This window comes from Rhamphochromis sp. 'chilingali' (genome assembly GCF_963969265.1).
Source record: "Rhamphochromis sp. 'chilingali' genome assembly, chromosome: 6".
NCBI classification, from domain to species: domain Eukaryota; kingdom Metazoa; phylum Chordata; class Actinopteri; order Cichliformes; family Cichlidae; genus Rhamphochromis; species Rhamphochromis sp. 'chilingali'.
In genome coordinates this window covers 42,110,986-42,128,022 of record NC_137933.1, presented here as the reverse complement: position 1 = coordinate 42,128,022, position 17,037 = coordinate 42,110,986, and the positions used below count along the sequence as shown (strand labels likewise).

At 50.7% G+C, this 17,037-nt stretch overlaps 1 protein-coding gene across 1 annotated transcript; it reads right to left on the bottom strand.

Moving 5' to 3' along the window:
• Positions 1-1,239: 1,239 nt before the first annotated feature.
• Positions 1,240-15,732, bottom strand: LOC308398283 (AP-2 complex subunit alpha-2). Its single transcript, XM_080884832.1, has 22 exons — positions 15,519-15,732; positions 13,561-13,629; positions 12,844-12,986; positions 11,665-11,858; positions 10,624-10,753; positions 10,399-10,500; positions 10,209-10,317; positions 9,959-10,113; positions 9,153-9,317; positions 8,850-8,987; positions 8,584-8,766; positions 7,926-8,023; positions 7,434-7,665; positions 7,175-7,339; positions 6,664-6,800; positions 5,836-5,918; positions 5,609-5,697; positions 4,615-4,739; positions 4,139-4,255; positions 3,832-3,901; positions 3,192-3,326; positions 1,240-3,084 (listed from the first exon to the last, which is right to left on the bottom strand). Exons 1-22 carry the CDS (start codon positions 15,583-15,585, stop codon positions 3,007-3,009), a joined length of 2,784 nt encoding a protein of 927 aa, XP_080740958.1. The 5' UTR covers positions 15,586-15,732; the 3' UTR covers positions 1,240-3,006.
• Between the last annotated feature and the right edge of the window lie 1,305 nt (positions 15,733-17,037).

The following is a 17,037-nucleotide window of genomic DNA, read 5'->3' as shown; positions in this document are numbered from 1 at the left end:
TAAGACACTTGATTTGATCTAAACATATGCCTTCAACACCACTATCCAATCTCACACTCCGTAAGAAAAACCCCACCATCGATCAGTTGGAGGCGTGGAGATGGGATATTCTGGAAAACATACAAGAAACAAAGGCTCGTTTAAAATCTCACAAACAGCCAGAGTCCAGAGAGTCTGGAATCCGAGACATTCCAGACTCATGTTGGAGACTTTCAGGAGAAAAAGGCTTCTTCACTCTGTATGGGACCGGTCAACACTGAAGAAACACTGGAAGACGTTAAAGTATAGTTAGGGCTGGATCAGGTGACCCCGAATCCTCCTTTAGGTGTAGGCTGCCGGGGGATTCCCATGATGCACTGGGTGTTTCTTCTTCACTCACTACGTGTTAACAGACCTCTCTGCATTGAATCATATCTGTTATTAACCTCTGTCTCTCTTCCACATCGTGTCTTTATCCTGTCTTCCTTCTCTCACCCCAACCAATCACAGCAGATGGCCCCGCCCCTCCCTGAGCCTGGTTCTGCTGGAGGTTTCTTCCTGTTAAAAGGGAGTTTTTCCTTCCCACTGTCGCCAAAGTGCTGCTCATAGTGGGTCATATGATTGTTGGGTTTTCTCTGTATGTATTATTGCAGGGTCGACCTTACAGTATAAGCACCTTGAGACAACTGTTGTGATTTGTCTCTGTCATCCAGACTAAATCTAATATTGTTGGTATGCAGGCACCTTATGAAAACTGTGCTATAAGTGTATAACCTAACAACATTATGTTTAACTCAAAGGAGGAAGGAGGATGACGATCCTGTCGTGGAGAAAAATGTATTTGCTGTCAACAGAAGTTACTGTTTGAAGCCGTAAACCATGTATTGCACGGCTGGTTTCATATAAATCATTGTGTAAATCCATGTTGTGGTTTAAGAAAAACTAACAAAAACGTTTAAAACATGCTTTATTTTCACATTATTGAGAAACTCTACACATCATTCACTATTCGTCTGTTATGTGACGTTTTTATTAGTGTAGAATTTAAGACAGAAAATCCCTTTTCATGGTAAGAAAAAAGAAATCAGATATTCATGTACAAATCTGAGGCAATTATATGAGTGCTGCGAAGTTTCAGCTTCATTTCTAAAAACACTTTTGAAGGTTTGAAAACATTTTATTATTTTTATTCAAAGTGAAGCGAGATCGAGTTACCAGGAGGCTTTTTTTCCTTTTTGAATAAAAACAGCAGATTTCAGGTTATTAGTTTGTAAAATATGTTTATTTGTAAAAACACATTTGGATGTTGAAATGACATCACAGTGACATCAGCAGCCGTTTCTTCTGCTTCGATGGCGTGCGATCCTTCAGCGAGGCACACGTGACTGAGCGCGAGCGTCCGTCAGGAGCGACGACGGATTTTAAAGACGTAAAGTTCAGGAAACGCGACGAGCGGCTGCTTCGGCCTGAGCCGCCACACGGAGCTTCAACGGGTCGCAAAACTTCGTCTACAGATTAGCTTCAGGACAGAAACTGAGAGGACGTCCAGCTACGACGGCGAGAGCTGGAAGCCACAGCGTGAGGTCAGACCTTAAAGTTTCCTCGCTCTGAGGTGAAGCCGTGACGACTGAGCCCGTGGCATTGAACACTTCTCTATGGGCAGTAACGAGGAAGAACGCTGAGAGCTTCCTGCTGGGCCGACCAACGCTCAGACATCGTTTCATCGCCTCCTGAAAGCTCAAACTCACGTGTGCCAAACTGCAGCCGGGAGAGGCCAGGCTTCACCTGCTGGCTCAACAAGCTGCTTCCTGCCACGTACAGGACGTTCCTCCAACATCTCTAATGTTTAGCACAAAGGCTGATGCGTCAGCAGAGACAAAGCTGAGCTTCAGTAATCAGAGTACCTGGCTCACTGTGTGCTGACAGCAGGGGCGAGCTGCGGGGTCAGCAGCTGATGAGGGCACAGGTGTAAAAGAGGCTGAACAGAGTTCACCTTGAAGGCACTGCAGGTGAGGCGTCTGACGGTCTCCTTTAAAACGATGGAGACTTTTTCGTGAACCTGAAGCCGAAACGGTGACGGCGCCGCGTGAGGCGTAAACACCGGAAACAGCGTTTTTTTTCTGTCACATCGACGTCTGTGAGGCTGAAGCCCACGCGTGAACGCTCGCTCTGTACTAGTCACGTGTGCCGTCGCAGATCAGGATGAGGACACGTCACACAAACGCAGGAGATTCAGCAAACAGCGACAGAAATGTGAAGAGTGCAGCGGTGCTTTAAGGCAAACGTAGTGTGTGAGGCAGTGATTGAGGCTCTTTGTAAGGCCTTTATGTTCTCAGTAACAAACGTTCACAGACTCGACCATCTGGAGGTAAGAACGAGGCGAGGTCAAAGGCCACCTTTAACTCATGACTTTTGGGCCACGTCCCCTTCAAACCTACAAAGCCGTCTCCTTGTTCACCTCTGCACCTGCTGCAGATTCCTAGATGGCTCCCTGGAAGTCCCGCTCCAAACGGGAAGCTTGGATCCGTGGCTGGAGGAGCAGCATTCCCGTTTGGTGTCTGAAAGCGAGCCAACCGGTTCAGAGGTGCACAAGAAGAACAGACGCGCTCCCATGACCTCATGACCTCCAGCACAATAAGAAGATCCTAGCTAGTGTTCTACGAGGACTTTTTGTCTTTGCTGAATTATCGTGTAAAATTTATGTGCAAAAGCAGAACCGCCCCAAGCATCTGAAGTCGTTGTTACACCAAAGACAGAAAAGCTGCGGCTTTTCCTCCCGAGGTAAACGACGCCGACCTCTGATCGAGCGATTCTGGTTTGAAGGCGTGCGATTGGTGGGATTGTTCTCTAAAGGGAAAGGCGGCAGAGTCAGGACCTGCAGCGAGGCGCTCACAGTGAGGGACGATTAAAGCAGTGTGATTAGTAAAGCTGTGTGCAAAAATACATTTGGATTCATTCAGATGTAAAGCAAGAAAAATAAAAAAGACTTTACACTGTACAGGAGCTGAGGTGTGAGAGGCGGCGAGTCTAAAACTGCTCTGAGAGCAGCTCGCAGAGTCTCTGAGACACCGAGTCCCTGCTGGTCCGGAGCGTGAGGCGGTACATCTGCACAGGAAGCACTCAGAGTTACACACAGGTGAGGGTTGCACACAGAGAGTGTGTGTGTGTGTGTGTGTGTGTGTGTGTGTGTGTGTGTGTGTGTGTGTGTTTACCTGAGCCTGCATGTTGGGCTCCAGTCTGAGCAGGCAGCCCACCTGAGTGGTCTTCGTGTGAACGACTCCCGCTCCGACAAAGTTCGCAGGATTGGGATCGACGCCGTCCAGCAGAGCGACACCGAAACCTAAAATCTGGAGAAAAATACATTTTCATATTCACACCGTGGGAATAAACGTGGACGCTTCGGTCAGCGTCTCTGCACGCCCGCGAGTCTCGCGGTCGCCACGCCGCAGCCTCACTCTGCTACCTGTGTGCCGACCTCAACTTCGATGTTTGTGCAGCAAATTCCTGATCACGTTTGTCTTATCTCCACAGGCTGAAGAGCGTATGCTGTAATCTGATTACTGCTATAATACAGCTATATTACTGTGTAACTCTGTGGCTCATCTGCACGACTCAGGTGGCTCACACCTGAACCGAGGGTCAGAGGAGGAGTTTATCCTCATCAAAACTCCAGCGTGTAACATCTGACCACTAGGTGTCAGTAGACTTTAGACACCTGAGCACAAACAGCTCGTTATCTTACTGCACCTGACGACATGCAGCAGCCTGAGGGGGCGGCTGCTGTGATTCTAGCTGCGGAAATAAAACTGAACAAAAACTTGTTTACAGCCAAAGTGATTTGTGTCTTTTTACCTTGGCCTTGGCGACCTCGGTGTCCATCGGGTGTTTGGCTTTGAAGATTTTCTGGACCTCCTGCTGAGGACTGCGGACAAACAGAAGGAAACGAGTCCTCGATTACTACGTGACCCATTTGAACCCCGACCCGTTATCCAATCCTGAAAGCTCCTCACAGAAACACACTCGAGCTCTCTCAGATCGATCAGACGTAAAACAGAACAAATGTTTGGTGTCAGCGCTCGAATTCAGAGGCTGAAGTGTTTTCAGTCACAGCAGCGATCGACCATCGATCGGCGTATTGATCAGTGAAAGCTGCGCTTACGCTCCGAGCTGCTTCCAGCGCTGGAAGAAGTCCTGCGACATCATCTCTGTGGGCTGGAAGAACTTGTTGAGCATCACGGGGAGCTTCACAGCGATGTTCTGCAGGGCCCCACCATACCTGAACGTGAGCACACACACGCAGTCAGAAGTGAGCACACAAACACACACGTATGTATTTATATCCTTGCGGGGACATCTCATTGACATAATGCTTTCCCTAGCCCCCACCCTACCCATCAAAAATGAATGCCTGACCCTGAACCTAAGCAGAACCTAACTGTGACCCTGACACTAAAACCACATTTTGACTCTCAAAAATGCCTTCAAACTCCTGGGACCCGGATTTTGGTCCCCACGAGGATAGTAAACTACCAAGTTTTGGTCCCCATGAAGATGTTAATACCTGCGCGCACGCGCGCGCGCGCACACACACACACACACACACACACACACACACACACACACACACACACACACCTGAACTGGATGTTGAGCACCGGCGCATCGCTGAAGTCTGACACACACTCGATGTTCAGGATCTGCTGCATCTGAGCTCCGCCCTCTATCACGGGGTCGACCGCCTTCGAGTGGACGTTCAGCTGTGGACGCGACCGTTAAGGACTCTACTGAAGGTCACAGAGCTCCACATCATCAGAGACACAAACTCCTCTGAGTGAGCCTTCCTGATACTCACGGGGTTATTCTCCGACTACTGTGTGCTACTACTGAGTGCACACGTCTGTGATCAAACTCAAACTTTCAGCTGGATTTTATTCTTTTTAAACGCAGGACGTTACGGTTCAGGCCCCCGACACAAACACTAGCACCAAAGATTTAACGTGCGAGCGCATGACGTCCAACTCGTCTGCTCTGGTGTTTCAGTCTGCTCCACTCAGAGGTCAGCTTCATGCTATTGTAATTATAAACCTGCTCCCTGTTACTCTCGGCCGTGATGATGTGAGTGCACAGACACACAGTACAAACAGAGGACTGGTAGTAAACATGCATCAGCTTCCACAGCTCTGATGGAACAGGAAGTTCAGCGGGTATCTCACAGTCAGTTTCACCCACCGGGACGTCTTTGATCGCTCTGGAGATATTCTGATGTCACAGCATTTTAAATCTGCTCTGATTGGGTTTTCCTGCACTTTGGAGGCCGACGTTTGTTTTTCTGAACTTGTTTCAGGGGGGCGCGGTCGTCACAGGACACCACGCCCACAGACACAGAGATGCTAAAGAATCGGATGCATTTCTGTAGAAAACAGAATATAAATATTTAAAGAGGGTCTCGTCGCCTCTGCTCGGCTGTACTCGCCACCTGGGTCATGATGTTAAAGTTTCCCAACCCTCTCCAGGGCCGCCTCGGCCCCCCGAGTGGTTTTCTGAGTCGTGCAGAGCTGAAGTGGGAGCTCCTCGTGCTCTGGTTCGCTGTGCTGAAGCAGAATTACGAGGTTTGTCATGAAAGGATATGAGACTTGAGTGCGTCGCTGCTGCTCACTGAGGAGGAGAAGCTGAGGAACTGGGTGGACGTCTTGTTTCCGTAGAACACATACATGCGACCTGCGAGGGTGACCGTCAAAGTCAGGCAGCAATAATAACAAAGCTTCACAGAAAAAACAAAGATAACGAGATTTTAGCCTGAGTCTGGCAGGAGGAGGTTGTGCTTTTTAAACCTCGATTTAACGAGCGGCTGCTCACCGAGGTTCTGCCGGTACTCAGACTTCAGCCCGATCTGTAACAGCTGGTTCTCGTAGATCACGCCGTTGTTCTTACAAACAAACCTGGAAGAAGGAAAACGTGACGACAGTTACACAAAGGAAACGTCTGTGTGAAGAAGAGACATCATCGTGAGGCCGAGCACGGCGGTAAAGCTCGGCCACGCCCACAGGTTTAGCGATCTGTTCATTCACTTCATCTTGTGCAGATCTCAGAGCGGCCACTGGAATGACTCGCATCGCTAACAACGAGGAACGACGGCGTACAGAGGTAAACGCGGCATTCGGTGATGTCAGAGGCTAACCTCCTGTCAGGCCGTGCATCCCGCTCTCTGCAGCAGCGGGATGCACGGCACTGCAAAGAAACCTGCGGCAGTTTGTATGTTGAGAGTTTCACACCGTCTGGTTCAAGGTGTGCAAACAGCAGGCGTGACACAGCTTCACACACACAGCCGAGGTCACGTGCAACCTGCCTGCTTCACACAACACTCACAACACGACACTTATGTCACGTTACACGGGCATCCTCGTGGACGACTCTGCAGCGCTGTGAGAGCGGCGTGAGCACCTCCATCGACACACGGTCACCCTGAGGTCACACGGTAAACCCAAGAGCTCAGTCTCGGTCTCTACAGGCCTCAGTTAGCGTGAGAAAGGTCAAAGTTCATGGCTGTTTGCAAAGCTGCAGCAGTGGTCAGCCTTCAGACAGCTGTGCATGAACCAACGCTGCAAACCTGAACGCGCTGCAGCATCGCTGAGACGAGACAGACTCACAGAAACATCAGTGCAGGTCACTGCAGCTGAACCCCACCTGGGGAAGTTCTCCTCCGATACGTCTGTGGCTGCAGCGGGGGCGGAGCTCTCGGAAAACACGTCGATGAGCAGATTGGCTCCTGATGAGGGGGCGGGGTTTAGATTCAGGACATCCGTAAAAGAGTGGGTGGAGCTCTGGAAGACAGATACCAGCAAACAAAGTGAGAACAGGTGGAGGTGTGAACTACACCCTCCTGCCAGGATTGAATCTCTGCTTTCACCAATGAATCGATTCACAGCTGATCGAGCAGCGCGCTCATCAGTGCAGCTACTGTTTACCAAGTCAGGCTGACAGCACCATGTTCCTATCAGAGGAGGAGGGGCGGGGCCTGTCAGGAGGGAGAAGGTCATCCAACAGTGAAGAAGAAGACGGACAGAGTTTGAAGATGAAGGACGAGCTGCTAAAGGCAGCCTGCGCACGCAGACTGCAATAGCGACCTGCTGCAGGCTTTTAAACAGGTATGGGCAGATTTCACAGCAGCCAATCACAGCTCTGCTTCTGTGGTTACCTTGTTCGTGGTGTCGGTGTTCTCGCTGTGCTCCGTGCTGCCGTTGACGCTGCGGCGACTATCGTCCATGTCTGGCAGTTTTCCGGGTCCTTTCTTCTTCTTCAGCTTGGCCAGAATGGAGGACTCCCTCTCCGGGAACGGCGGCATTTCCTCCAGGACGGTGGCCTGTGCAGAGAAACAGGAAGTCAGTTAGCATCAGTGCTAGTTCACGACAGATGTCGCCACGTCGGCGGGTCTTATAGCTGGGGGGTTAACGCACCAGGATGTCGGTGCTGGCGATGCAGCTGAGCCTCAGGTACTCGACGGCTCGCTGCTGAAGCTCCACGTCTGCGTTGCGCAGCTGGCTGTCAGAGCGCAGGACGTCCTGGATGGTGGCTTTCACTTCTGGAAACAAGTTGATGAACTTGATATACGCCGACAGCAGCAGCGCCCGAGTCGGCACAGAGCACAGGTGGAACTTGGAGTGAAGGAGATTGAACTGGACCAGAGGGCTGAGGAAGAGGAGACAGAGTCGCGGTGAAACCTGCGAGCGGTCCCGTCAGCTTCAGCAGCGACGCGTCAGCTTTACTGACAAATGACACGTTTCCTAAAGTCTGCCGGCACATTTTTCCTATTCTGTCACAAAATCGTCCAGAATGAGAGAAGAGCTCAGAAACTATTTATTATTCTTTCTAATAAAAATCTCAAATAACAACGAGACCAGACAAACATCCCCTGGACTGTGATGATCAGCTGTGGGTGTGGTTTGTACCTGGAGCGCGAGTCACCAGCAATCAGGTTACCGAACTCCCCCAGGATGTACCCGCCCACCTTCACCAGGTTCTCGTGGCAGGCGGGGGCTTGCAGCGCCTGCAGGTCAGAGAGGAAGTGACTTCATGAGACGGTAGAAGACACAAACGAACCAGTCACACGGGCCGGAGACACATTCAGGATCACAGCTGCGTTCATGAAGGATTCCTTCATCCAACCGACCAATCAAAGAGCTTTAAGCCCACTCGTTTCCTCCGTGAGGACCTCAGTGTTCAATGATCGAGCCAGTTAAACTTGTGTGTCACACAGCCGTTTGGAGCCTTTAAAGAAACCCAAACGTCCGGACAGAATAAAACCTGATCACATGATCACAGACTGAAGCCACTCTGAACGTGTCTGCTGGGAAAAGAAGTGCGAGTTAAATCTGCGCCGTACCCCGACACGCTGCTCCCTGCAAATATAACTACACGTCACAGCAGTGCAGCCTGCAGCTACTGTGATTGGCCGGGTCGGTGCCGTCGGATCCCTGTGCGACCACATGTCAAATACACCGCGCGTGAGCATGAAGCTGGCAGCGGCGCCAGCTCGACAAAGATTCACCGCACAAGTCTTAAACAGCGGTGAGCTCTGTAGCGTTCAGGGACAGCAGCGAGGCTCACCTCAAACACGGTCTTGGCGGCGTAACCTTGGACGTCGTCTCGGTTTATGACGATCTGGATGACGCGGTACCAGACCTCCTCGCTGACGTAGTCCCCAGCGATGCGGATCAGGTTCAGGATGGTGTCCACGTACCAGGTGTAGTCCACGGCGTACTTCTCCGCCAGGATGGCCACTTTGAGCACCTGAGGAAGAGAAGCCAGAGGCTGAAGACGAGCGCTCACGCCACTTAAAGCGAACGGCGAAACGTGCTGACATCACGACCCACTATCTCCTCTCTGATGGAGTAGTCGGCGGTCTCCAGGTAGCTAAGCATCTCTGCCACGATCTGCTTGGCGTTGCTGCGGTCGCACATGGCGTAGAGCAGATCCACGGCGCGCTGGCGAACACTCACATCTCTCTCCGTCTGCACGGGACAGACACCAGGAAGCAAGTGTGAATTTCAAAGTAAAGGTCAGACTTATTGGCAAGACTAGTTTTTAGTGTTCAAAGATTGAACCGAACCAAACCTTTGAGTTTTGTCCAAGTTGAGGAGGAACGGACGACTGACGTCCAGCTGAGCGAGACTCACCTTCAGAGCGTTGATCACAGTCTCCATGTGCGTCTTCACGGCCTCGTGGGAAAATTCGGAGCTGGCCAGCGTGCACATGCTCTCCAACGCCAGGTAACGGAGGTTGGTTTCTCTGTGCTGGAGGAACTGGCCCAGCTGGTTACAGGCTCGTACCAACAGGGTGGGCTCGCTGGGAGACAACGGGGGACAAGCGTGAGGCTCAGATACGACACCCGAACACGATGACGTCCGAGGACGACCGGAGCTACGCGTGTCAGGAACGTGGGCCGGGCCCAGGAACCCCTCTCTACACTGCAGCACATCTGCACAGCAGCTGCTCGCTCAGCCCTCTGACATCATCTCATGTTTGTTTGTTTTTAATCTGATTTCATCACGTTGAGCTTTTTGCATATTTTTACTTTGTACATTTAAATTTGAACATTTTAAAATGTTAAATATTTCAGTGTAACTTACTGAGCTCATATTTTCTGTTTTTTAACATTTAACTTAAATTAGTACTTTTAATTTATTACTTACTGACTTTGTGTTTGAGTTAAATTTGTACTTACTGAGCTCTTTGTTCTGGTTTCCATGGCAATGCCTTGCATTTTACACACAAACCTGATTCCTGTTACATTTCGTCTCGATCACAGGTGATGGGTCTGTCTCTGCGCCCTCCCTGCGACAGACTGGCGGCCAGCCCAGGTGTTCCCGCCTCTCACCCAATGACAGCTGTGCTAGGCACTGGCCCCGCCCACATGCAAAAGCAAACTGACGGATGTTTTGTTTTCTCCCCCACACTTGGGGATAAACAAAGCGTGTATGACCTGCCTGTCATGGTGGATGATGAGGGCGATGGCTTCAAACAGAACGGCGTTCTTGGCGTTGGAGTGTTGGACCTTCTTGGACTTCGGAGGTTCCTGGGCTTTATTGAGGATGGTCTCTAAACACTCGGTGAGACGACTTCTCAGAGCGGCGTCCTCTGCAAAGAAAACCAGACGCTTCAAGCCCCGTCGCCACGGTTACGCCTCTCAGACCTTTACTTATTCGTGGTGGACTAACGCGTGTGTGCCGTACCTGGAGGAGGGTAGCACTGCAGCAGGCGCAGCAGTTTGACGGACAGCCACGGGGCAGCCACAAAGTAGTACGTGTAGTCCTGCAGGTCGATGGACGCCGACGTCACGATCTAAACAAACAGGAAGGAGATTAACGTCCCCGCTGGTTTATGATTGAGCCGAGCGACGCGGAGGGTCACACGGACACCCACCCTGCTGAGCCGGGCCACCGCCAGTGACACGGAGGTCTTAAAGTCATCCGGATTCTTCTGGGCCAGAGTGGTGATGAGGCTGGTGGCTGCCGTCACCACGCCCTGAAATAAAGGAAGGCAGAGTCAGCGTTTCAGGGCGGGGTTTAAACTACGGCATCACATCGATCAGCTCGTTCTCACGATAAATATAAGTATTTAGCTCGCCACGAGGAGGCGGAGTCTCACCAGGTGCTGATCGTTCAGCAGATGGACGACCCGTGTGGTCCATTCGCCCATGGGCACGAGGTCGGGCGACGTCCTGTTGAGCCGTAACAGACACAGAGCTGCGCTCTGCTTCACGCTGTCCATCGTGTCCCTGAGAGAAGCAACGGCGACACGAGTTCACCAAACAGGAAGAACACCAGCAGCGAGCAGCCGAGGACACGCCCACATTACCCATTGGTAATCAGACTACATCAGATTACACAGGCTTAGACCTACAGTCTGCTCAGACTGTTCACACCAGCTCTGTGTTATTTCATTAAGCTGATGCACCACGATCGCTGTTTTCTTATCGTTCACCCGCGAGCCTCGCGAGCTTGTTCCCAGTAAAAATCTGATCCGTCGCTTCCAGTCAGGCCCAGAAGGAGGTTTGCAATTTTTTTGCTGTTCTTTGATTTGTAACTGATTTCTGTTGCATCACACTGGCCCCACTTCCCTGTCAGAGTATCCCTCCTCCAAGAACTAGTTCCCCGATTAAGTGTCGACTGTGGGCTGAGGCCCAAACAGAACATCAACATGTGCGTTTCAGTCTGAACACGAATCCTCATCTATAACGTCGCTTTTAAGGGTTGTTTCCGGAAACATTTACCAAAGTGCCGACGGCCCGTAACAGCCGCTCGTTTTACTGGATGGAGGTCGAGTGCTGACTCCAGCTGTGAGTGAGGAGACAGCTGTCTGTAATGACTGGAAGGATGGAGATGTGCGTGTGTGGTTATTCATCCGCCTGCTCATCTGTTTCACGGCCTGTTACCCACACACTGGCCTGTGGATCGTCACTGTGTAATGAGTGACGGCGCTGCGCTTCAGGCCACAGCAGTCAATCTCAGATAATGTCAGGTTGGATTTGGTGCCTTACAAACCGCTGCTGCAACAATCTACATAATTGACGTCGTATTTCTCACGAGCGCCCACAGCTGACCCTGAACCAGGTTCATGACCAACACAAACAAACTGATATTAAAGGACTTTGAGCCGCTCTGAGCTAAAACGTGTTTAAGAACGAACCCGGCCACTAAGACTCTGGGAATCTCCGAGGCGAACGCCTCCGCCATCTCTCTGCTGCCCACGTTGGCGATGCAGTGCAGGGCCAGGTTCATGAAGGTGGGGTTGCGGCTGGCGAGGTCGTTTTTGATGCCGTTGTTGATGAGGCGGATCAGGTCGCTGTTGGAGTTGACCAGCACTGAGATGAAGAGGTAACCCTGAAAGGAGGAGACACGGCAAAGGTCACGTGACGGGATATTCTTTCTCTCTCTGACTCTGGAAATCCACAAACACACACAGCAGAGCCGGAGCGTCAGCACCACCCACACGGAGCAGCTGGAGGCGTGGCCTCTGTTACCAAAACATCAGCTGATCCCAGCGACTCTCGAATCGGCTGCCCTGACGATCATCATCATTTATCAAACTCGTGTTAGTCTCGTGCTTAAAGTATTTTTACTGGATTACTCGTGTAACTGAACAGTCGTTGAGGCTTTGGAGGACGCCGTGCTGTGACAATGATCCGCCTCCACACGCTCACTCGTTTCCTTTAAGGAAACAAAAAACTGATCAATGAAATAAAACTGATCAGAAGCTGATTAACGACAGCTACCCCACGTCAGGGTCGCAGAGATAACAATTTACGTTTGCAGCAAAATTAACATTCTTCTGTCACACTTTAAGTGGAGTCTGGTGAGGTCCTACACAGTGAGTTTATAGCCTATGGCGCCTGCAGCTCCGCCTCCAGCGCTCAGCAGGAAGGATGCCCGCCAACAGCTCTGAATCTCAGCACAGACCCTCAGAGACGCTCGGAGAGCTCAAGTCAAAGGCAGCTAGCTCTGTCTGACCCAGAGATACGACCACAGCGAGTGTGGGCTTTTAGAGACGGGACAGGTGGAAAGCTGGAAATAAAATCTAGTCTCTCGGAGCTGAAATGATTTGAGCCGATTCACGTCACTCTCATCCAGAACACTGTTGGTAAAGTTGTTATTACACAGTTATTACTGCCTGCTTCATTAGAGGTTTAAAAAAAACCCCACCAGGACGCCGCGAAAGGGAAACGAGCGGCACTGCAATAAAAACATTTGGAACAAATGTGTTTATCAACCCAGAAGCAGAGACCACAGAGCGGCGTGAGGGGGCGGTCCTGACGCTCACGCACGTGATAACCCTGAAACATGGCGGCCGAGCGGCTCCGACACTCACGATCTGCTTCTCCGTGTACTTGTTGGAGCTCAGGAGGTTGACGGCCTCCATGTGCCCGAAGTCGATGTCGTGGCCCAGAAGGAAGATGAAGAGCAGCTTGCAGACATACTTCTTTTTACTGTAGCCATCCAACGCCTTGTCTCCTGCACGCGCGCACACACACACACACACACACACACACACACACTTTAATGTCTATGTGATAAACAGCAGCATTTTATTCCAAACAGCTGAGGCTCTGAGGGGAAAGCAGGTGGACTTTGTCTGATTCAAATCTAGTCAAATAATCCAAACCCAGTGAGAGTGGGAGGTTCAGGATCTGCAGCAGTGCAACATCAAACACACAATCTTTATTTTTGCATGACTGGGCTTTTATTCAGTGTTTGGAAACGTCATCATCAAATAAAACTGAAGAAAGATTGTTTTACGCCAGCCTCAGTACTTCATGGATAAGGAGCACAGTTGCAGAGACATGTGGACACAGTGGAAAGGCCTGAATGCCGGGTGGAGAGGGCGGAGAGGAGGCGCTATGTGGACACTCCCTGCCCGCATATCGCCTCCTCTCTGCAGCAGACTAATTATAGGCAGTGAGGAACAGGTGGCAACAGGAGAAACAGCAGCAACCAGAGAGTCAGTGAGGTTTCACAGGGCAACACAAAGCAGTCGGGACAGGAAGCAGGTCAGGTGACTCGGCGAGCTCGTTTCTCCATCACCTACCTTTAAATTTGGAGCGGATGTTTGCCAGCTCCTTGTTTATCCTCTTTATCTCGGCCTCTTTACTTTTACCTGCAGACAGATCAGCGTTACTCAGCATGCACAGAGCTGCGATCACTCATGAATACAACATCCTGCCTTTTTTAAAGGACCCGCCCCCGCTGAGGAACGTGGCGTCCGGGTTTAATCGCACACTACAACATAAGAGCTTCCTGATGAAGCAGTGACATATCTTTACTTTATTATCTCCAGAAGCAGGAACCTCAGGCCGCCTGTTTTTGAAGCGTAGACCTGATGACGCAGCAGGATCACCCAGAGCTAATCCTCCCCGCTTCCTGCTCCTTTCTCGCTCTGTTGTGACCAAAACCTCCAAATCGAACATCACGCTTTGTTCAGTAAGCCCCGAAACCAGCGGCTGAGACCATAAACCATCATCACAGTGTTTACTGAGCTCAGGTCAGCTGAGCCGGAGCCTCTTTTTCTCACAGACTTCCATCCAATCAGACTTCTCTCTGCAACCGCAGGAGTCGCCCCCTGCTGGATGGTTTAAGACACTTCTGTGTCAGATTTACCTTTCAGCTAAATCCATCTTGATGTACAGTCTCTGATTGTGACAGTAGGAACATTTTTCATGTGCTTTGTTGTGAAGAACGTGATTTATAACCTGATGAGCGTTCGCCAACATTTCACATTGACCGGATAATAAGAGGTGAAGGGAGCAGAGTGGATGTGGGAGCACTCACTGACAGCCTGTGCGAACACAGAGGGCCTGAATCAACTGCACTATCAAATACAGAAGGCTTATTTTGAACTGTGAATCACAGTAAGCTGCTGTGGTGGATTCAGAATAAGTCACCCTGAAACGCCAGCATGAACAAAACCAGCAGAGCAGCAGCAGCCGGACGCTGCAGAATAAAATCAGTCAGGACGGTTTGTGTCGGGGCAGCAACAGGAAGCTCTGAGGCCGCGTTCCTGTTTTCTCACCCAGAACACTAACGTGCAGTTCTGCAACACCGTCACCTACAACAGCGGCTTTATTTATACAACACCACCTCACAACAACAGCCATCTCTGGGTTTATACTGTAGGTAAGGACCCAACAATAACACAAACACAATATAAAAGATACTTCCTATCAAAATCTCACAGGGGACCAGAGGAAAAGGCTGTAAGGCACCACGTGGGTGAAAGTCACCTGACTTTAGTGTTTCAGGGTCAAGGTCAGGGGTCAGAGTTGTCACAGAGTGTAAGGATGCTGAAAGAGGCCAAAAGCCACTGGACTGGTCATCGTGCAGGTACCGCAGAGCCGTACCGTCACACAGCAGCTGGTTCAGTTACTGTAGCTGTAACTCGTTCCCACGACCAGCAAACAGAAACACGGGAACTGTCTACCTGCCTCCGTCTCACCTTTCCTGTGCACCTGCCCACTAACACGGACACACTCTCATTTCAAGCTTTTATTTAACCCGCTGCTGGTTTTCTCTAACCCCCCTGGAGAGCAGCACCGCCTCCTCTCGCTCTTTCGCGAGTACTCAGATTACCGTTTTGCGTTACTTTTTGCGATTAACGTTAATTCCAGCTAACGCCAACTGAGGCGGTGGACCGGAGACTTTACACACCGACTTTTACGACCTGCTAAGGCGGCACTGAGCCGCTCATGTTGGCCTGATAAAGCAGCTCACGCAGTTAAAAAGTGACGGTTTGGTTATCTCCCCACGGCGGCCCACGCCCTTTGACACGGTGACGTTAGCAGCTAGCAGCTAGCGATGATTAGCCGGGGAGGCTTGAGCACTGGGCGGGAGTTTATCCCACTTTAACGGGGTAAATGTGTCCAGAACGAGGGCGGCAGGGGCGGGAAACTGACCCCGGGCTCGAAGTCCCCCACCCGGGCGGGTTCCCTGAGGTCCCCGCGGTACAGAGGCTAGCCGTGCCTAGCTGCGGGGTGAAGGAGACAAACTCACAGTTCCTGATGTCGGAGATGAACACGGCCAGTCCGCGCATCCCGTCCCCTTTAGACACCGCCGGCATCCTCTCCGCTGCTGGGGGGCTTCAGCTGACCCGGACAACGCGCTGCTCGAACTCTGAACTCTGTCTGTGGAACCGCCGCTGCGAGCACCAGGAGCCCCGACATATGACCGAGACAGGAACCAGACGGGCCGCGTCCCCTTCAGCGCGGAAACGCCCTGTTCCAGCCTCCTAAGGCGGGCCGCGTCCCAAACATGTTCGCTTAACCCACTCAACTGAGTGAACGCACCCGGCCCAGTCCTCACCTTTCAGCGGCCCAGAACATCTGGAGCATGAGCACCGAGGACGGGAGAGCTCCCAGATGTTTGGGAGACTGCTGTCTTCACACTCAGTCTTTTTTATTAAAACTTTTATTCATTTTTTCAGTTTACACATTTGATATGTTGTGACTTGCATTCTGTTTTTATGTACTTTTATAAACGCCCCAACTTCTTTGTAATTGACGTTATGACATCAAGACAAACAGCTGGGTTATAAGGCGGAGATTCATCTTTTGATGAATTTCTGGAGGCCCTGTGACAGACTGGCGACCCGTCCTGGACGTACCAGGCCTCCCGCCCTGTGGTAGCTGGGATAGGCCCCAGCGCCCACACAACCCTGAATCGGATAAGTGGAAGAGAAATGATGGATGAATTTCTGAAATTTGATAAGCATATCGATGAATTAATGAGGACACTGTCTAAATAATTGGCTCATTTTTCAAACTGAGAGACTTCCTTCTGTGTGAAGCTCTTCTTCTTCCTGTCTCTATTTGAGCCTCAGTTAAACTGCAGTAATGTCTATGGTGGAACATGTGTCTTAGTTATGTGGAGTAATTACAGACTTTCCAAATGAAAGTGACAAACAGTCCGAGACACGTCAAGGTCCAAACGTTTGGAGCTGGCTGGACAAAACCTTTCACACAGCCAGTGTAATTATGGACTCGTGTCTCTGCACTGATACAGGCTCAGTCCTAAAACCGTACACTTCTCAGGCCTTCACAGTTCTCACTAGTTTTCGCTTGAATTACACACTCTGATTATTTTATTCCGTTATTCCTCAGGTGCTGGTCTGCAGCGTTACTGGGCCTTAGCATCTTTGGAGTAATTTTGGGATATTTTTAGAGTCGGCTTTGCATTCGGATTCATGCTGGAAGTTATATTTGTATTTCATGTGCATTATTTCATTCATGTGAATGAAGATCAGTGCGTAACAAGGTAAAGCAGTAAAAAAACGAGCCTGCACAGAAACACATACAGCATCAGCAGACAGTGCTGCACAAAGGCCTGGGCTCTCTAATCGCATAAACAGACAGTAGATGGATCACACTCTGAGTCTGACTCTCATTAAGCTTTTCAAAGAAGCAGCATCAGACTCAGATCTGCAGCCCAGAAAATCATGGCTGCAGTTAGCAGCAAACCCGCATCAGTGACGTTCATCTCAGAGGGCTGCTGAGGGTCACGTCCGGCCGTAAAT